The sequence below is a fragment of the Poromitra crassiceps genome (genome assembly GCF_964638095.1).
Source record: "Poromitra crassiceps genome assembly, chromosome: 6".
NCBI classification, from domain to species: Eukaryota; Metazoa; Chordata; class Actinopteri; order Beryciformes; family Melamphaidae; genus Poromitra; species Poromitra crassiceps.
This window is the reverse complement of record NC_139627.1, coordinates 18,761,099-18,783,717: the sequence shown is the minus strand read 5'-3', so window position 1 is coordinate 18,783,717 and position 22,619 is coordinate 18,761,099. Positions and strand designations below refer to the sequence as shown.

Sequence of the window (22,619 nt, the reverse complement as noted above, 5' to 3'; positions counted from 1 at the left end):
AAAAGCAAGTCGTCCTTCAGCTGAGTTGGGTTACACTGCCATCTACTGATGTGATAGCACAATGAAAAACAGACTGGTACAGCCCATGGACCTATTAATGGTACAGCCCCACATAGCTGTACTGGTGCTTGGCCAACAAATAAAAATCAAATATCAAGTTTAATATATATCAAAGCAAGTAGGGTAAAACAAGACGGCATCACAAGATGAAAGGCAAAGAAATGACTATGATCTGCAGCTAGGCAAATAGAGCAGCTGATTGGACTAATTATCACATTGTCATCCAGAGGGGGAGGCACTATTCACTGGAAATTAACTGCTGTTTTGTGTGGAAGGAAAAGCTGCTGAGTCATGGCCCTGCATGCACTGTGGCCAAGGCTAGCATCCTTAGCACAATCAGCATGTACTTTCAAATACCTTCTGGACATGAAAACTAAAGGAGACTATATTAAAATAGCTGTAGCCAAATGAAGAAAAGCTGGATTATTTAAATTTGAACTCACCACAAGTGATGAATCATGGAGATGTCTTCCAAGCTTTATTGGGGCAAACAGGCTGAGGTAAGGGAGCCGATCAAGTACTTAGCAGTCGAACAACACAGCCAAGAACAGACAAAAACATTGCTTATTTTGTGGCATGTATGACATCACCGATGACATCACAACTGCACTTATGACATCACCGATGACCTCACGGTTACAGTGACATCATCGATGACCTCACAGCTGCAGTGACATCATCAATGAAATCACAGTTGAGGGACACCGATGACGGTGGTCCAGTCCATGCCATCAGCTCGTTAGGTCGCCGGTTCGAATCCAGCCCGTGGGTGTTCCAATGTGTATGGTCTCATCAGTCAGTATGGGGCCTTTTCGACACACAAGGAAAGTAAACGTGTGGTGGGGGAGAGAGCGAGAGAGTTTGTGTGTGTGTGTGTGTGTGTGTGAGAGAGAGAAAATGCAGGATATGCAGGTCAGGTGGATAGGTATGAGTTTATGTAGTATGGTATACGATGTATGTAATCTAGTAAAACGGTGTATATACAGTATGACAGTATATATAATGACATACATAGATAGTATATGTATATGATGTGTAGCATAGTAGCTGTAGTATGACATGTACTGCTTATGATGCTATGTAAAACCCTTGAAACATGCTTGTGATAGCGGGCTGTGTAACTCATAGACATAAATAATAAATAAACAAAACAAGACTAGAGTATATAGGCATATAAAGTATTGAAATTCAATATCTCACAAGGAATACATTAATATGCATATTTATGTTCAGGACATTTTGGAGAATAAATGCATACAATGGGAATGATATATAATTATTTCCAATAAAGTAAATATTCTGAAGGCATTGTTTTTTCTTCTAAAAGTAGGCTATTACTTTAGTATTTTAAACACATTTTTTAGGTACTATTATTTGGATCCAAAAGTAGGGCAAATATGAGAGATTCCAATACTTTGGAAGATTACAGTACAGTACATTACAGTTTATGATAAAACACACACACACACACACACACACACACACACACACACACACACACACACACACACACACACACACACACACACACACACACACACACACACACACACACACTGCCTACCTAAACCTCACCACAAAATAGCACATTCTCATTCAAACATATTTTCCACAGTTAACCTGTCTTGACAAAAACTTTATTCTACCTTACACCAATTTTCCTATTTTCCTCAGACTCAGGTGTGGACTGAGTACGGGCCTGGGACTGGTACTTGGCTCGGGAACATTCTAACTAGTTTTACTGTTCAATTTTCCACAAGCCACTTAGAAGGGTTTGGATTTTTTTTTTAAATGTTGCATTTAGAGGAATGGGGGGGGGGGGGGGGGGGGGGTAAAGAGATAGGGAGGTTGATCCCAAGTGTAACTATTCATTTTTTATTCGTGATCATCACTTCATAACGAGAGCTAAACACTCCTCTTCCAGCCTGACTCCCCCCTCTTCCTGGGCTCAAACCATAGAGGCTCAAACAGCTAGTTCAAACTGTTCCTTTCTATTCTAGACTGTCACAGATCTGCCAGTTTAAAGATGGGTGTAAAGTTTACAACAAGTTGTGAAGTGCAAGAACTGACAAGCCAATTCACTGCCGATCAGCAAATCAACATGAACAAAAGGAACAGATTGTGGGTTTGGTTCACTGATCTTTATACAGTCAATGGATTGGTTTGGAGTGAAGCACAACTTGTTTCTTTTGATAGAAAGTGAAACTACCTGACACAGCTATTACTGAGAAGTGAAACTATATGACACTGTGTTACTGAGAAGTGAAACTATCGGACACACTGTTATTGACTGAGAGGTGAAACCTTCTGACAGTGTCACTGAGAAGTGAAATGGCGCAACAAGGAATTCAGCTGGACGGGGCAAAACTCTGCTGTTCCATCTGTCTGGATCTACTGAAGGATCCGGTGACTATTCCCTGTGGGCACAGCTACTGCATGAGCTGTATTAAAAGGTGCTGGGATGGAGAGGATCAGAAGAAAATCCACAGCTGCCCCCAGTGCAGACAGACCTTCACACCGAGGCCTGTCCTGGGAAAAAACACCATGTTAGCAGAGTTGGTGGAGGAACTGAAGAAGACTGGACTCCAAGCTGCTCCTCCTGATCACTGCTATGCTGGACCTGGAGATGTGGGCTGTGATGTCTGCACTGGGAGAAAGCGGAAAGCCTTCAAGTCCTGTCTGGTGTGTCCGGCCTCTTAGTGCGAGCAGCACCTCCAGCCTCACTATGATGCAGCTCCATTAAAGAAACACAAGCTGGTTGAAGCCACCATGAAGCTTCAGGAGAACATCTGCTCTCTTCATGATGAGGTAATGAAGGTGTTCTGCCGTACTGATCAGCAGTGTATCTGTTATCTCTGCTCCATGGACGGACATAAAGGCGACGACACGGTCTCAGCTGCAGCAGAATGGACTGAGAGGCAGAAAGAGCTCGGGGTGAGTCGGCAAAAAATCCAGCAGAGAATCCAGGACAGAGAGAAAGATGTGAAGGTGCTTCAACAGGATGTGGAAGCTACCAATCTCTCTGCTGATAAAGCAGTAGAGGACAGTTAGAAGATCTTCACTGAGTTGGTCCATCTCATTGAGAAAAGAAGCTCTGATGTGAAGGAGCAGATCAGATCCCAGCAGAAAACGGAAGTACGTCGGGTCGAAAAACTTCAGGAGAAGCTGAAGCAGGAGATCTCTGAGCTGAGGAGGACAGACGCTGAACTGGAGCAGCTCCCACACACAGAGGATCACACCCATTTTCTACACAGTTACCCCTCACTGTCACGTCTCAGTCAATCTACAGACGTACCCAGGACTGATACCCGTCCTCTACGCTACTTTGAAGATGTGACTGTGGCTGTGTCAGAGCCCAGATATAAACTACAGGACATTCTGACAGAGGAATGGACTGTGAAAGTGACTGACGTGAATGTTTTACTGTCACAACCAGAGCCGAAGACCAGAGCTGACTTCTTATATTCACGTCAGATCACACTGGATCCAAACACAGCACACAGACGTCTGTTATTATCTGAGGGGAACAGAAAAGCAACACGTGTGGGAGAAGATCAGTCATATTCTAGTCACCCAGAGAGATTCACTGACAGGTGGCAGGTCCTGAGTAGAGAGGGTCTGACTGGATGTTGTTACTGGGAGGTGGAGAGGAGCGGGAAGAGAGTTTCAATAGCAGTCGCATATAAGGATATTAGCAGAACAACGAAAGAAGGTGGATTTGGGAACAATGACAAGTCTTGGGCCTTAGATTGTAACCGCAATAATTATCAACTCTTCCATAACAGTATCAAAACTCCCATCTCAGGCCCTCAGTCCTCCAGAGTGGGAGTGTACCTGGATCACAGTGCAGGTATTCTGTCCTTCTACAGTGTCTCTGAAACCATGACTCTCCTCCACAGAGTCCAGACCACCTTCACTCAGCCTCTCTATGCTGGATTTTGGTTTGGTCATTATATTGGAGACACCGCTGAGTTGTGTTAGCTTGAGTAGACAGGAATGATTAAAGCAGTAATGTGTGAAATTACTTCTGTCTTTGTTGCTCAACTGTCATTGCTGTGTGTGCACACTGCCCTTCCCAGAGATCACCTGTGTGGGTGGAGCTTGGAGTTTGTGTTGATGCAGTTTGAGTTTCTGTTTCTCTCTGTTCAGCCATGGTGGCCAGCACTGCTCACTGCTCACTGCTCACACTAACCAGCCAGTTCTTCTTCTTCTGTTTATTCCAAACAAACCCGGAAATGTAAAACGCATCACTTCCTGTGGAGCAGAGGAAAAATACGATGTCATCAATTGGATATAGTTTGAATCACTTTTGTGTTATATCATAGTAAAGCAGACATTTATTCATATGAAAATGTATAAACTGTTGTGTGGTCGAAGCTGGCTGCAGTCTGCTAGCATAATACTATTATACAGTTATTTTTTTATTTATACTCTCCAATAACCAACTTTCACTTGTAACACACACACACACACACACACACACACACACACACACACACACACACACACACACACACACACACACACACACACACACACACACACACACACACACACACACACACACACACACACACACACACACACATTCATATATTCAGTTATAGCAGTGAAGTGACCTTATTTTTCCTCTCGGTCTCTTCAATCACAATTGAGTAGGCCTATTTAACAAAGGAGTTAAATCAAACGATTGATAATATGAAATATGATATGAAATATAAATAATCGATAAATATAAAACAAACAATTCTGCTGAGGGGCCCTCCTGACCCCCAGTGCTCCCACAACACTCTCTCCTTTAAAAACATTTGCTCCATCTGTCGAGTTGAGACCTCGTGATAAACAACAGGTGGCGTATTGGTTGATAAATGGAAAAATAGGAGCCTTGGGTACACAGCCTGCACTTCTGAATAACATTGTGAAGGTAGGCTACACGCCAACAGGACTGAATGTCCAGATTGGACACGCCTTTCGAAGCTCAAACAGCTAGGTGCGCTATCATCCATCTGCAGGGACTGGACGAAAATAGCCTACAAGCTAAAGGTAAGGTTAAACCATGCTATTTTATTAAATTGACAGCTGGAGGCTGGTTAATTTATGAGAAACATTAACTTTTCTAGGATTTGCCAGAGAGCTACTTGCTGCTTGTTGTGCCAGAACGCCGCACACGTGTGCAGTCGCGGAAAATCCGTACGAAATTTCGCATCGCATTTCGCGACGCATTCCGCACCGCATCTGTGTGAAACGGCCTTTCATCTCCTGTAAGAAAACACACATTTAAAGTAGGGTGACCAGACGTCCCCGATTTTCGGGGACAGTCCCCGATTTCGGTGCTCTGTCCCCGGCTGGAGCTGTCCCCGAAAATGTCCCCGATTTTGGCCACAAAGTCAAATAATAATACTGGCAAGAAACTTCGATAACAGAGCATTTGCGGCACCACAAAAGCCTGTCGTTGTGCACGTTGTGCAAAGTGCTGCCTGTGTGTGACAGAGTAGATCACAGAGTAGATGTTCTCCCTCTGCCCGTGCCGTGGTTTTCCCAGGACCCAGCCGCCCGCAACCGAAGCCCCAGAGGTGGCGAACGAGAGGCGGCGTCTGCTTGCTGCTTTTGCGAGATACATCTAATTGCCAACATCATCTAATTGCAGCGCCGCAGAGCCAGCTGGCTACGCCTCTTGACACGGTCTGGCTACGCCTCTTGACACGGTCTGGCTACGCCTCTTGACACGGTCTGGTATACACATCACCCTTCAAAATAAAATACTCGTTATTTTTCTCTTGATTTAAAGAATTACAAGAACAATTATGCTTTCTATTGTAGCGAATCAGCAGTACACATACAGGGGTGAGCATTGGTAGTGTCTCAACTGCAGATAGGAACTGATGTGTGGGAGTGTTGTATTGGGGAACACTATGCTGTGGGGATACTTCCGGAGTGAACTGAGCATGCGCGTCAGTCTACACACACTGCTAGAAGGGAAGGCTGCTAGCTTTGAGCGTGACAACCGCTGAGAGTTGTAATATGACTAACTGAGAATAAAGAACCTTGTACCATCAAGAAGCCTCTGCCTCATGAGATACCGGGAACGTTACACTGGCGTCAGAAGTTTAAACGGTGAATATTGCCTCCAGATTTGGCGAAATGGTTAACAAGTTCCTGAAGAAAGAGCGCAAACGACTCAATCGAGAGGCGGGAAAGGCAAGAGCCGGGGCAGACTACCAGCCGGCCGAGGAGGAAGATGTCTGGGTAGACGCAGCTGCTACCACAGAGAGCCAAGAGGGAAAAACAGCAGAAAGCCTGGGGTTGGTGAAAATAAAATCCGAACCAGACAGAGCTATCACCGTAGCCACGGAAGCTAGCCCACGGCCCAAGGGAGCTAGCAGGCAAGCTAGCGAAGCGGAAGAACCGGGACCGGTGAGAGTGAAGATCGAGCGGGTTGACATTGCCGCTGTAGCCATGGAGGCTGTGCCACAGCCCAGCGGAGCTAGCCTACGGCCCGAGGACAAAGACGGGGCACGGGTCGAGGCGACAAAGGACGGCGAGCGGCGAGGAAGAAAGGAAATCACCCCGCCAAAATTCAACGGTAAAGGCGAGTGGGAGGCATACTGCAAGCAGTTTGCAGAGGCTGCAGATTGGAATGGCTGGACGAGAAGGGAGAGAGCCAGCTACCTCGTGATGGCCCTTGAGGGCGAGGCTACGGCGTGCGTGTCGGCAATAGCTGATACAAAGGACTTGGATGTGGTGATGGGGGTCCTGCAGAGACGTTTCGGCCGATGTGAGGAGCAGGCCATCGTAGCCGCGGAACTGTGTAACAGACGCAGACGACAGGGTGAGTCGCTACGTGCACTGGCAACGGACATTGAGACTCTCAGCCGGCGCGCATACAGCCAGCTACCGACGGAGACGCTGGATGGGCTAGCCCTAAGCTACTTTGTCCAGGCCATCGAGCCACGGAGTCTAAGCCAGAAGGTAACGCTGGGACACCCGAAAACATTGGGAGCAGCGCTGGGGTTGGCACTGGAGATAGAGACAGTAGAAGGCTGGGACAAGAGCAGCGGCATAATGGAGGCCGCCCCAGTGGTGAGAATGGCAGCGGAGAGCCAGTTACAAGAAGAGCCAGTGTGGAAGACGGCCTTGGCAGAGCAAAGCAACACGGTGAAAGAGCAAGGCGACAGGGTGAAAGAACTGTCCGAGTCAGTACAACAGCTGACAGAACAACTGCTCCGCAGAGCGACCCTGCAGCCCAACCCCGATCGGCAGCCCACTCAGCGGAACAACAGCTGGGCCAGAGGGAACATGATCTGCTGGGGATGTGGACGCCCCGGGCATCGGGAAGCAGACTGCCGCCGGAGAGCGTGGAACCAGGGAAACGGCACAGGGCCCGTCAAGATGGGGCGAGACGGGTCTACGATGCCACAGTCCCCGTAGCCACGTCATCGCAGGAAGGAGCCCACCGACAGCAACGGGGAGGTGGGGCTCCGCCGGGCCCCGAAGTAGACGACATCGCCGGAGCTGTCAACATGCAGAGCGGGCCGCGCGCGATGAACGGCTGCCATGTTCCAGTCTACCTACAGGGGAGATACTGCGCCGCCCTGGTGGACACGGGGTGTACGGCAACGCTGGTGAACGTCAACATGATGCCCGAGGGGACGCGCCTGGAGCAGCCAGCAGCACAACTGCTAAGAACAGTATCCGGTGAGTTGATGCCAATGAGGGGGAGGGGACACGTAATGATAACAGTGGGGGGACAGACAGTGGACTTTCCGGTGTGGGTGGTAGAAATGACGGGACCCTGCATCCTGGGGGAAGACTACTTGACGCTAAACAAATGCACAGTAGACCTAGGAAAAAGCACATTGACATTTGCAGGGGGGCCAGTAGTCCAGATGGGCCACCCTCCCACCGTTCCAGAGGAGAGAGCTAATGTAAATAACATCACTGTATATCGCGTCACCGTAGTGCATGAGCCCCACCCAGCAGACCAAGCCCCTCCACAAAGCCCCGCCCCTAGCCCACCTCCAAACACTTGCCCTCAGCCAGCGCAACAGGCAGAGGGGGAGAGAGAGAGGTTAGAGATGCTCAGGGGATTGCACCAACGCCAGAGCGAGGGGTTAGAGACCCAGCAGAGCGATGAACTGTGGAGGGTACTAGAGGAATATAAAGACATTTTCGCCATGTCAGATGATGAGCTAGGCTGTACCCACCTGGTGGAACACGAAATAGACACTGAGGGGGCGCGACCCGTCAGGTCATATCCCCGTCGGGTCCCAGCAGCGAGGAGAGAAATAGCGAACGAAGCTGTAGAGAACATGCTGCGGGCGGGGATCATTGAGCCATCAGACAGCCCGTGGGCGTCAGGGGTAGTGCTGGTGAGAAAGAAAAATAGCCCCAAAATGCGATTTTGTGTAGACTATAGGGGGCTGAACAAAGTGACGAAAAAAGACGCATACCCGATGCCCATCATCGAGGAACTGTTAGACGCCGCGGGAGGGTCATCCTGGTTCTCATCCCTAGACCTCCGTAGCGAGTACTGGCAGGTGCCCCTCCGCGACGATGCCAAACAAAAGACCGCCTTCCGCACAGAGAAGGGGCTGTGGCAGTTTCGAGTACTCAGTTTCGGGCTGTGCAACGCACCAGCAACGTTCGAGAGGTTAATGGAGAAGCTGCTGGGAGACATTCCCCGATCCGAATGCGTCGTGTATTTAGATGACATCTTGACACACGGGGGCACGTTCCAGGCAGCAGTGGGGGCGTTACGAAAAGTCCTGCAGAAGATAGCAGAGGCGGGTCTAAAGTTACACCCAGACAAGTGCCACTTCCTGAAGAGGAGGGTGGAGTTCTTAGGGCATGGGATCGGCGCGGGGGGCATTCGCACCCTGGAAGAGAAGACTCAGGCGGTCATGGAGTGGCCCACCCCCAGAAACAAAGGCGAACTCGAGAGCTTCGTAGGGCTAGCCGCATACTACAGGAAATTCGTAAACGGGTTTTCTAAAATAGCGGAACCACTGTTCAGGTTAAAAGAGAAGAACGCAGACTTCCACTGGACGACAGAATGCCACCTAGCCTTCAAAGCCCTCAAGAAAGCGCTGACCGAGTCTCCGGTGCTTAGAGCACCAGACCCCGCCCTGCCGTTCCTACTAGACACTGATGCCAGCAATGGGGGTATGGGGGCCGTGCTGTCCCAGGCGGGGCCGGACGGGGAGTGGGTGGTGGCGTACTATAGCAAGACTTTCGATAAAGCAGAACGTAACTACTGCGTCACCCGCCGGGAGCTCCTCGCCGTAGTAGAAGCACTAAGACACTTTAGATATTACCTCCTGGGGCAGCCGCGGTTCACCATACGGACCGACCACTCGGCGCTGCAGTGGCTATGGTCCTTCCGAGAGCCGGAGGGACAAGTGTGCCGCTGGTTAGAGAAAATGGCAGACTACAACTTCACGATAGAACACAGGGCAGGGGCGCGCCACGTCAACGCAGACGCCCTGTCACGACGACCCTGTGCAGAGAGAGGGTGTACGTACTGCGAAAAGAGAGAAGGAAGAGAGAGAGAGCTCCAAGAGGAAGCTAGGATCTGCCCTAACCACACGGGGGATGGACCAGTGTGCAGGACGCTGCGGGTGGCAGAGGCAGCGGATTGGAGGGGCCACCAAGAAAACGACAGGGAGCTGTCACCAGTACTGCAATGGGTAGAAGAGGGCCAGAAGCCGCCCTGGGAAGAGGTGGCAGGGGCCACCGACACAACCAAAGGGCTGTGGGCGGGGTTCGACACCCTGAGATTGAGTAACGGAGTGCTGATGAAGTCCTGGAAGGAGCCAGCGACAGGAGAGCATAAGTGGCGGAAAGTAGTGCCGACGACGTTGAGGGAGGAGGTGTGCAGGAGCTGCCATGGAACTGTAGGGGCTGGGCACTTTGGGGTAAACAAAACCCTCCGCCGCATCAGACAAGGCTTTTATTGGGGGAGGATGGGGAGAGACGTACAGGACTTCTGTCGACGCTGCGACCTCTGCGCAGCGTACAAAGGCCCGTTAGACCAGTCTCGCGCCCCGCTCCAACAGCTAGCAGCAGGAGCCCCCATGGAGAGGGTAGCGGTAGACGTGATGGGACCTTTCCCCCGCTCAGACAGTGGAAATAAGTACGTCCTGGTCGCCATGGACTATTTCACAAAATGGCCAGAGGCGTACGCACTACCCGACCAGGAGGCGGGGACGGTGGTCGACGCACTAGTAACCGGCATGTTCAGTAGGTTCGGAGCACCAGAGACCCTACACAGTGACCAAGGGAGAAACTTTGAGTCACGAGTGTTCGCCACCATGTGCGAGAAACTGAACATTAAAAAGACACGGACCACAGCATTGCACCCCCAGAGCGATGGCCTTGTAGAAAGATTCAATCGAACGCTGAAAAAGCAGTTGGCCATCCTCACGGAGGAGCACCAGAAGGACTGGGACACGCACCTGCCTCTCATCCTCATGGCCTACAGATCTGCCACACAAGAGTCCACCTCCTGCACACCAGCTCTGCTCATGTTAGGTCGAGAACTGCGGACACCAGCAGAAATGGCGTTCGGCAAGCCACCAGATGCACTGGACGCTCCCCCAGGGCGAGAGTACGCCAGGAGGCTACAAGATCGCTTAGAGTCCGCTCACCACTTCGCTCGGGATCAGCTAGAGAAAGCAGAAAATAAATTATGATGTGAGGGCAAAGGGAAACCATTTCCAGGGGGGGGAGTTGGTCTGGGTGTACACACCCCGGAGAAAAAAAGGGCGTAGCCCTAAACTGGACTGTCACTGGACAGGCCCATGCAGGGTCATGGAGAGAATGGGGGAGGTGGTGTACCGAGTGCAGATGCCACTTGGTGGCAAGAAGGTACTCCACCGAGACAGGTTGGCCCCATACCGGGGGGGGTGCACCTTTCCCCCAGATCTCGGCCGCCCGGCGGTTTCACCTAGACCGGCTGAAAGAAGGACTCTGTTTCCACAGAGAGGGGCGTCCGGCTATGACCGGGCGGGCCCCACTCAGGGACGTGAAAGCCCAGAGACACTGCAGGTGGGATCAGCTCCGCAGACAGATTCACAGAGACTAACATGGCCACGGAGAGAGCCAAGGGCTCCAGGACGATTCAACAACTTTGAGTTGTATTAAAAAAAAAAAAAAAAAAAAAAAAGGAGAGGAGATGGTGGTTGGAGATGTTGAAATGTTGTAACAGAAAGTAAAGGATGTGCATGACATGAGATATTGTGGGGGAGGAGATGTGGGGAAGTCTGAGAGTGCAACATAAAATGTGGTTGGAAAGAAAAAAAACAAAGAAGCTGTTAAAAAAAGATGTTTTGGTACAAGGGGGTGTGTGATGTGTTATCAACGTGGGCGTTGACCTTATTGTTGGGCGGGGAGTATGTAGCGAATCAGCAGTACACATACAGGGGTGAGCATTGGTAGTGTCTCAACTGCAGATAGGAACTGATGTGTGGGAGTGTTGTATTGGGGAACACTATGCTGTGGGGATACTTCCGGAGTGAACTGAGCATGCGCGTCAGTCTACACACACTGCTAGAAGGGAAGGCTGCTAGCTTTGAGCGTGACAACCGCTGAGAGTTGTAATATGACTAACTGAGAATAAAGAACCTTGTACCATCAAGAAGCCTCTGCCTCATGAGATACCGGGAACGTTACACTATCTTCCACACTGAGCGTAGTTAGGCTCGTTTTCAACTCACCCAACACATTTTGTTTTTCATACTGTATATTTTATGGATTTGGAAAATGTTTCTAAATCATTTTTAAAGGTTGTAGACAGAGTAGAGTTTTGCTATACAGTATTTACATTTCTGTATAAAATATTTGGTCAAAATAATTACATTGTTCATTAAAAATAAAAAAAAATTACCTTCAATGAATATTCAAAATTTGACAGTTTCAAGTATAAATGGTGGTAGTGCATCAATGCTATATTTAATCCATAAATAAAAATAAATAATATAAAAATAAATAAATAAATACATACATGAATACAAAATAAATGAATAAATAAAAATAAATAAATAATAGGCTACAAAAAATAAAAAATAAAAATACATAGCTAAAAAAAAAAATCAATAAAGTCTCTGCCTTTATACACTGTTCTCAAACTTTTTCATGTCAAGGTCCCCTAAACTAAAACAAATTAGACCACATGGACCCTCATTCGATCATATTTGATCAGGGTCCCCCATCTGATATTAGATGTTTTATTAGGAGATAGTGTGTGGCACCCATGGCCAACATTCTGTCATTGTCAACACAAAAACAGCCCTATATTGCAGCAGACAGACAGACAGACAGACAGACAGACAGACGGGGATCACAGACAAAGCTGTCTGTAGCAGGGCTGAGCAAGTGGACCTGGCTGAAATATCAGTTCTGGAATGAAGGTGAGTAACGTTATTTCGGTATGTTTTATGTTTGTCATTTTTATGTTGTCCTCTCCATGTGGCCATGCTTGCAAACTTATATCAGCTATAACAGATGTGTATGTTACATTAATGTGCTTTCAACAGGTAGACAGACAGTCAATATCCTACTTTCTGACTTTCTGTCTGTCTGCTCGACTGTCTCACTGTCTGCCTGTCTACCTGACTGACTGTTGTCAGACTGACTGCCTGTCTACCTGTCTGTCTGTCTACCTGACTGTCTCACTGTCTGAATAACTCACTCATTCACTCACTCACTGGGTCAATCTATGGAAATAACTCACTCATTCACTCACTCACTGGGTCAATCTATGGAAATAACTCACTCATTCAGTCACTCACTGGGTCAATCTATGGAAATAACTCACTCATTCAGTCACTCACTGGGTCAATCTATGGAAATAACTCACTCATTCAGTCACTCACTGGGTCAATCTATGGAAATAACTCACTCATTCACTCACTCACTGGGTCACACTAGTTGAGTTTCCATCCAAATGGATCACAAATTTTACCCAAATTTCAGACAATCAGCAAAGGAAAATGTGAAATTATGCGTGTTTCCATCCACTACTGTTATGCGAGTTTTAACGAGGAAGCGCAACCAGTTATGCTGTATGCCTTTGTTAATTGCCCTGCTAATCATCAATGATGAGACACATGCCCTCCACCCTGAGTTTGAGCTGCTCCCCTCAGGGCAGCGCTATAGAGCACCCCTGGCAGGGAAGAAGATCTACAAGGCTTCCTTTATTCCTAATGCGATCAATGTAGTGGATAAAGTACAGTAATGTATAGAGGAGTGCAGGCTGTGCCAATATGAACGCACTATGTGATGTGATGTGATGTGATGTGATCTGATGTGATCTGATGTGATGTGATGTGATGTGATGTGATGTGATGTGATGTGATGTGATCTGATGTGATGTGATGTCATGTCATGAGGCTGTTGATGTTCCTCTCCTTTCCTGTAGGCATGTTTGTGTTTTTATGTAATTAAGTGAGACCAATGACACGTTTCCTTCCTTGGCTGGACAATAAAGTTCTATTCTATTCTATTCTATTCTATTCTATTCTATTCTATTCTATTCTATTCTATTCTCGCACACACACACACATGCAGACAGACAGACAGACAGACAGACAGACAGACAGACAGACACACACACACACACACACACACACACACACACACACACACACACACACACACACACACACACACACACACACACACACACACACGCATGCAGACAGACAGACAGACAGAGATTCCTGGAATCAGTAACCTAGATATGTGCATAAATAATGAATCCTTGTGAATTAATAATCAGGGGGGAAAATGGCATCGTTTCTGATTGCAGCAGCTGGAGCTAATGCTGGAGGTTTACTACACACAACATCTAAAACAAAGTATTTTCAGGGATTTAATGTACTTGAATAATAGTTGAATATTACTTCAAAAACACACTGAGACACACACACACACACACACACACACACACACACACACACACACACACACACACACACACACACACACACACACACACACACACACACACACACACACACACACACACATTAATTCACACACAAGAGATTCACCTTTTTCCCCAGACTGCATTTGTCCAAGGCGTGGTTTTCAGCCTTGAGGCACTTGGTTTTTCCCAGGACCGCCTCGATCTTATGGTTGATCATGCTGGTCACCTGACGAGACGACAGGACAGAAGACAGAGGCTCAGCGTTGGATATGAGTGTGTTGGTGTCATGGCCTAATTCAGTTTTGAGCTTCTTTACATGGCTCAAGAAAATCACTGATTTTCTATTTGAGCAGATTCGAGTTCTACAAACATTTCTCAGAGTCAGAGCTGCTCTGGAGGCAGAAATAACCTCATTGGCGGAGTGAGTCAAACCTCAGCGGGCGAAGCCAAGAGCTATTGTTTATCAGAGCGTATCAGAGTTTTTTGTCTATAACCAAACTTAATATTAGCTTCTAAAAATTCTAATTGAGTTAATGGAATATGCTGGCTATGGTACTGACAGAGGTAAATCCAAAGCAGATGAACAGTGGATCAGCCAGAGGAGACGTGGATCTAACCTGAGTCTGAACGGAGGTGATGGAGAGCAGTCTGAACAGCTTCTTGGTCTTGGAGTGGCTGTTGTACTGAGCTGCCATCTGAACCTCAGCTGACTCTGGACTGCTCTCAAACCAGCCGCCCAGCAGAGCGACATTTTCTGTGGGGACATCACACAGGAAGGTCAGACAAAAAACATACCATAGTTTCAATTCCACATAATTACATAAGGGCTAGATTGGCAGTACAACATGTATTACCGAGATGTAGAAAGGTGGCATGCAATCAAAAACATACTGTACCTTATACAAATGCATTCAAACAATAACACAAATTGTAAAGTTATAGACAGACACAAACAATAGTTTGGTGATCCTTCTTGTGTTTTTATGCAGCCCCAGCCTCATATTTTGCTGTGTCAGCTACATGTGAGTGAATCATAACACCAAACTCTAGATCCACCCAGTTACACCCAGTTACCCACTTACCCTCTCAACCAGTTACACCCAGTTACCCAGTTACCCTCTCAACCAGTTACGCACAGTTACCCAGTTACCCTCTCAACCAGTTACGCACAGTTACCCAGTTATCCTCTCAACCAGTTACACACAGTTACCCAGTTACCCTCTCAACCAGTTACGCACAGTTACCCAGTTACCCTCTCAACCAGTTACACACAGTTACCCAGTTACCCTCTCAACCAGTTACGCACAGTTACCCAGTTACCCTCTCAACCAGTTACACACAGTTACCCAGTTACCCTCTCAACCAGTTACGCACAGTTACCCAGTTACCCTCTCAACCAGTTACGCACAGTTACCCAGTTACCCTCTCAACCAGTTACACACAGTTACCCAGTTACCCTCTCAACCAGTTACGCACAGTTACCCAGTTACCCTCTCAACCAGTTACGCACAGTTACCCAGTTACCATCTCAACCAGTTACGCACAGTTACCCAGTTACCATCTCAACCAGTTACGCACAGTTACCCAGTTACCCTCTCAACCAGTTACACCCAGTTACCCTCTCAACCAGTTACGCACAGTTACCCAGTTACCCTCTCAACCAGTTACACCCAGTTACCCTCTCAACCAGTTACACCCAGTTACCCTCTCAACCAGTTACGCACAGTTACCCAGTTACCCTCTCAACCAGTTACACCCAGTTACCCTCTCAACCAGTTACACACAGTTACCCAGTTACCCTCTCAACCAGTTACGCACAGTTACCCAGTTACCCTCTCAACCAGTTACGCACAGTTACCCAGTTACCCTCTCAACCAGTTACGCACAGTTACCCAGTTACCCTCTCAACCAGTTACGCACAGTTACCCAGTTACCCTCTCGCCTTGTGCTGCCAAACCATCTGTCCCGCTCTGCCAAACCAAAGGCCTCTACCATCAGACCCAGGTTGGCTATAAAGCAGCTGCTTCTCTACCATCAGACCCAGGTTAGCTATAAAGCACGGTAGCAAAAAATGCTACCGTGGTAGCGCGGATTGATAGCAGAGTCTATCAATTTGTGCCATATGAGTTTCCATTTCCAGTTGTGTAGCCCAGGTATTACTCTCAGACTATTTATGCATTACAAACAGGGGTAGTCTAACTGTAAGAATACGGGGAGCACATTTTGTGCGCACTCCTTTCTAGCGTCGCTCCTTCCGTGCCTCGTCCTCATCATCCTCTTTCCCTCCTCCTCCTCATCATCCTCCTTTCCCTCCTCCTCCTCATCCTTATCATCCTCCTTTCCCTCCTCCTCCTCCTCCTCATCATCCTCCTTTCCCTCCTCCTCCTCATCGCTCATGTCTATCATACCTCGTTGGTTTGCCCTCGAGTCGCAGACGCAGCTAGCGAGCTCGCCCAGCCTCACCCGCTACGCAGGCTCGCATAGGCTATGCAGCTTGGCCTCGCCCGCATCGACTTCCTGGTTAAATAAATAAATAATAAAATGGCTTCCTCATTTTGTGCACAGGGCAAATGAGGACCAAGAAGAATGGCAAAGTGGAAAGACGGAACAGTTGACTCTATCCCGACCACTAATTGCTACCACATTGGTGGTGTGCTTTTGGTGCCGATGGGTCCGAGTTGGTAGATGCCCAGCAAGCAACAAGCAGAACCACTGGTGTGTGTCAAAGCAAACCTTGATCATCAGATGAAGGACTGATCTACAGCTGGGGAAACCTTTAGTGAAAGTGAGAGGTTTCAGAGAGGTTTCGTGGCCCATAACATCTAGGTGCTGATCACTGGAAGTACACTTGAGAGTACAGGAACAAAGTCTGTCTCCATGCATTTCTCTTTTATTTGATGACATTTGGGTCCTTAATTGTAAATCTTGTGCAAATTGTGCAGTATATTTTGCATCCAAACCAATATTCAACCAAGAGCCAATCTACCATGGGACTAGACTGGACTGGTGGTGTTTTCTATAATTGCATTGTATTCATTTTCAGGTCCTTTTCTATGCCAAGTATCTCTGAACCAACCAGAATCTGTGATACGCTAAGCGAACCTTCTACCATTGAAATTTGCACAATTGCAACTTGTGCAAATTTGCATTTGAAATGTGCATATATAATTTGCACAACTGCACTTGTGCAAATTTGGTTAGTGGAATTGAATGGGCCTCGTCGGATAAGCTTTCACTGCCAAACAAAACTGCAACCCAAACTCTGCTGTGCCAAATGAAATATCATCTGACCAATAACAACTCTCTCAGACCGCTGGCCAAACCAACTGTTCTGACTCACTCTACCCAACCACACCGCTGCATGAGCTCACTGGCTACAGCCCGACGATGGCAACACACTTTGTCATTTTCTCCCACAGGCACGCCCTGTGTGTGTGTGTGTGTGTGTGTGTGTGCGCGTGTGGCCACGCCCTGCGAGACAGCCAGTATGCGTTTAACAAAGTTTAACAAATAAAATAACATGAAGAAATGCTGAATAAAGAAAACTATACAGCACATAAAGTGGTCGACATGTAGGGTTTAAATTGATCAAGGGGATTGATAAAATGCTATTTTACACTACCAGTCAAAAGTTTGGACACAGATTTTTCTTTATTTTGATTATTTTCCACATTTTAGACTAATAACAAAGACATTAAAACTATCAAATGACACAGATGGAATAATGAAGTGACCATAAATCTTATATTTTAGATTATTTGAAGTAGCTGCCCTTTGACGAAGGCTTTGGAAAGAAATCCATACATAGGATCAACTTCACTATTTAAATGTGTCTAAGGGGCAAATGTCAAGCAGAAGCCTTTAGATCAAAATGAGTTTATGAGAATGAAAAACATACAATATTCAATCAGGTGTGTCCAAACGTTTGAGTGCGTAGAGATAAAATAATGTCGTACAAATGACCACGATTCCATCTTCAGCCTGTGTTTGCTAGGCTTTTAGACTTCTGATGCTAAAGCCTTTAAAATATCTAATAACTTTACATTAAACATTAGATATGCGTTTAACTGTCATCACATAATATAGGCTGACTCCCTGGTTAGAAATCCTATGCAAGTTCAGAGAGCTAAATGTGAAGCACTATCAAGTAGTTATTTACTTGTGCAAATTCTTGTTAATTGCTTCATAAATTATAATGTATGTATGTATGTATGTATGTATGTATGTACATATGTATGTATAAGATGCAAACAGCAATCAGTTGCCACAGGTGTTGACATGACAACTTTTCTGCTTAATGCACAAAGACTTTTTTTTTTTTTTTTTTTTTTTTTTTTTTTACACATTCTCAGGCTTTTCCTGTTTGTTTGCATTCCCAAGTGTGAGATCAGATGGTAATTTGTTGCCATGGTAACATACGAGCTGACCTTGGGTTGCCTCTGTGATTGTTACCTCATTTTCATTTTCATTCATTCTTTTATCTCCGTCATTTAAATTTAAACGTTGTGCACTTGTGATTTGGCCTCGGCTTGATGGCTCCTCTGTTCCAGTAAAGTGCTATACAAACAAAGGTGTATTATTTCTATAATTTCATTTGGAAATAATAGTGTGCACACTCAGTCACACACCCAGGATCTCTACTCCTCTCCTCTCCACTTCTTCTTGAAAAGAATACAGGCACAGAGCAGAACAAAATGGGCTGTGCTCCTCAACAAAGGAAGCGTTTTGCTTGGGAGGTTTCTAGATTGTTAGTCGGGACTCTGGCACAGCTGTCGGTGCTGCTGTCACCGTTGTCATATGTTCATTGTTGTCCTTTCGCTCTGCTCTGTTTCTGTGTGCCGCACGTCAGCCTGTCTGCTCTGTTTCTGTGTGCCGCACGCCAGCCTGTCTGCTCTGTTTCTGTGTGCCGCACGTCAGCCTGTCTGCTCTGTTTCTGTGTGCCGCACGTCAGCCTGTCTGCTCTGTTTCTGTGTGCTGCACGTCAGCCTGTCTGCTCTGTTTCTGGGTGCTGCACGTCAGCCTGTCTGCTCTGTTTCTGTGTGCTGCACGTCAGCCTGTCTGCTCTGTTTCTGGGTGCCGCACGTCAGCCTGTCTGCAGCTGAGTAGGCCTTGTCTTGTTACTGTTGTCTTTTCCTATTCATAGAACACAAACCAAACCTCTAAAATGTGTGTTACTGTATGCCATGCTGTGTGTTACTAATATACATAATATTCATATAGGCGACTCTTGAAATCACATAATGCTGCCCAGTGTCCTGCAGCACATTTACACAGAACATTTGATCCATATTGAGTTGCACTTCTCTGTTGATGTGTAGAATCCATTGTGTCACTTCAAGTGCTTAAGATTCCTTGTTTATCATGTCTCTTTTTCTTTTCATCTAGCTACTGTACTGCTGAGCATATTCAATCATGTGAAATAATGATTTGCTACTATCTATCTATCTATCTATCTATCTCTATCTGTTGTTGTTGTTGTTGTTGTTGTTGTTGTTGTTGTTGTTGTTGTTGTTGTTGTTGTTGTTGTTGGATTGATACTGTCCCATAGCACAAAAGGACTGAATATATCTGCAGGGGGGTTGATAGCGTTGTTAATCAATACCATTGATTCAGTTATTATTACTTATAGATGCTGAGATTTCTGGCTTTTCAGAACTCACTTTCTGGACTGTATTCTGTTTGGGAGAGTTGTCAACATTAGCCTACTGTTTGTTTCTATTTGACCTTACATTTTTTGCCCATGCTGAGACTCCATTCTCAATCAGAGTTCATACTTTTTAGGTTGTACTGTACAGGCTGTTCTCATAAATAAAATGTGAATTTGTTACCCTCAGGGAGAAGATACAGGGTCCCAAAAGCACGCACAAATCGCTTGAGGAACAGTTTCTTCCCGCAGGCCACGAGACTCCTTAACATACACAAATAGTGTAGTAGCCGTACTGTACCGTACTGTAGCTGCTGATTTCTGCATGAGGAATTGATTGAGAGGGTTGTTTTAATGATTTTAACAGGTTTAGTATAGTCAAACTCAAAAACATATGAAAAAAGTGTCTAATTTACTCTCAAAATCTTGCAAAAGAAATCTATCTACATATTAGTCCATGGGCCAGAAGGGTTGGGAATAATGCTCATATTGATTTTTGGCAAGGTATACATCTCTAGAGTTAGAAAATATGTGAGAGCATTGCACCAATGGTAGCTAAATGTGTGTTATCACTCGATTTATAACACCATGCAAAACATAATAGTTGCGGGACTTAGGGACATTTGAGGCTAAGTTCATGCAAATCAAGTCTAAAAGCACCAGAATTTGCCCAGAATTAGCCCAGGGCATGCTCTAACAATTGAGCCAGAGTGCCCGAGCTGGTGACCCCCGGGGTCACCATGGCGGCCAAATCCAATATGACCACTGTCCGAAAAAGATTTTGGCTATAACTTTTGAAGGAGATGAGCTAGAAATACAGACTTGGTGTCTATCTTATATTTTTTGACCATTAGAAAGGTGTTGGAATGCTTATCTTTACTAATGAAGATGTGTGTGGACCCCTAATCTGCATATTTCCAAGATGGCGGCTACCTGAATATGAGTTTTACCATAACTGTTGATGCTTTTAGTAAACTCGGTGTCCATTTTATGGTTTTTGAGTTTTAGAAACAGATTGTAATACTCAGATTTATGATTGAATCTATCTATAGCACTCTACTTTGCATAGTAAATAGGCTACCAATATGGCTGCTATCCCATTTCTTTTTTACATACACTTTTGTAGTTGTAAGAATGAGTTACCATCAAACTGGTGGAAACAAACAATCTACAGTATTTATCTTACATATTTTATTGAAACAATTAGTGAGTAACACTTAGGTATGTCCATGGGTTGGGGGGGTTAAGTTAGATTGAGAGTAAAGTGTTTTTTGTTTATATCCTTATATCCACAGCCAGATTAATCAAATATTGTTGTCTTGACCGCATTGTTGGTACAGACACTCTTGCATCCACATTGAGGTGCCACGGGCTCCAGCTTTACAGCATTCACAGCACCCACTACATGACTTTTTGCAGCTGCAGCAGAGAATGATGACTCAGGCTTTACTGGCATCTGAAAGATGGGTCCAGTAAGGTTCCCAAGTCTTGGTCATGGGAGTCCCAGTACTAGCCTGGGTAAACCCATCCCCCACGTGACCTGCTCTCAGACCTGTTCTCAGTCACTAGTCACTAGCTAGTGACTGGGAACTGAGAGAGCAGGTCACGTGGGGGCTGGGTTTACCTAGGCTATCCCAGTACCAGCCCCACGTACTGAACTCTGGATATTTTGCTGGACAGAGGTTGCCTGATTCCAGTAGAAGCTGGTCTGCAGCAGTCCCCATTTGACATGCTGAATCAGTGCATCTTGGATGGGAGGCAAGTTCTCAAGGGACTTGGTACCATTTGAGAAAAGCGGATGTCTGGCTTCATCTACTTGGCTGGAGACACAGCTCTTGCTGGACATGACAACAACCATAATGCTTCCAGTCTTTGGACATCGACATCTGAGTTGATCGGTTCAGGCTCCAAGGTGAAGGCATCCACGGTCTCAGTGAGATCCGCATGTTGCTTCCCAAGCTGCCCATCCACTCCTTTTCCCATAGCCCTGGAAGGCTGATGTAGTATCACATCATTTTAGCACATGGAAGAGATGTAATGCCAGTGATCTCTGGGGACCAAGAACATTGCAGATTTTGTGAACATAAATGTACTTTCCACATGTGAAGCCGATCCAGTGCTCTGTGAGGCCTAATGTGTAGAAGAAGCGTATTGCAAGTATTACAACGTCACTGTCGGACGTATGGATCCTGAGTTTCTATGGCTACTGGCCGCAGCATGTGCCAGGTGCTATAAATAATTCTACTGTAGTGTCTGCTTCAGGATGGTTACAAGGCTGAAGTGCAGATATGTCATATTCAGATCTGTTGGAAGGTATAACATCCTTCTTGGTAGAAAGGAGGAGTTCATCCCAAAACCCTGGTCGCCCTCACCTTGGGGTTGTCATGTACAGCAAAAGCTGTGGCTCCAGCCAAGTAGATGATGCTATACATTGGCTTTTTTCAAATGCATCAAGAGAACCTGCCTCCCACCCAAGATGCACTGATTCAGCATGTAAAATGGGGACTGCTGCAGGCCAGCTTCTACTGGAATCAGGCAAACTCTGTCCAGCAAAACATCCAGAGTTCAGTACGTGGGGCTGGTACTGGGACTCAATGACCAAGACTTTGGAACCTTACTGGACCCATCTTCCAGATGCCAGTAAAGCCTGAACCGTCATTCCTTGCTGCGTCTGCAAAAAGTCATGTAGTGTGTGCTGTGAATGTTGTAAAGCTGGAGCCTGTGGCACCTCAATGTGGATGCAAGAGTGCCTGTACCAACAATGAGGGTCGAGACAACAATATTTGAGTAATCTGGCTGTGGATATAAGGATATAAACAAAAACCACTTGTCATCTGAAGTCTTTTATGCAAAATCAGTCACCCTGGTAAATCAAAAGGACTGAGCACTTCTAACTCAATTCAATCTATGGACATAAGTAGGCTACTACTCATTTGTACATATAGGCACCAATATATGTTTTGTTCTGTTGTTTTTGTTTCTGATATT

General features: G+C 46.4%; 1 protein-coding gene and 1 pseudogene across 2 annotated transcripts in view; one reads left to right on the top strand and one right to left on the bottom strand.

The window, feature by feature from the left end:
• The first annotated feature begins 2,385 nt into the window (after positions 1–2,385).
• On the top strand, positions 2,386–4,041 carry LOC310777776 (E3 ubiquitin/ISG15 ligase TRIM25-like; annotated as a pseudogene). Its single transcript has one exon. The product of its transcript is annotated as an E3 ubiquitin/ISG15 ligase TRIM25-like (transcript).
• A 79-nt stretch (positions 4,042–4,120) lies between these two features.
• The window catches only part of LOC310778667 (uncharacterized protein), a 28,987-nt gene continuing 10,488 nt past the window's right edge, over positions 4,121–22,619 (bottom strand). The window contains exons 3-5 of the mRNA XM_083639151.1: positions 14,605–14,741; positions 14,112–14,213; positions 4,121–4,314 (exon numbers count right to left, since the gene is read on the bottom strand). Of these exons, the coding sequence (XP_083495277.1) occupies positions 4,243–4,314; positions 14,112–14,213; positions 14,605–14,682 (252 nt within the window). The 5' untranslated portion in view covers positions 14,683–14,741 and the 3' untranslated portion in view covers positions 4,121–4,242. The remainder of the gene's footprint in view (positions 4,315–14,111; positions 14,214–14,604; positions 14,742–22,619) is intronic.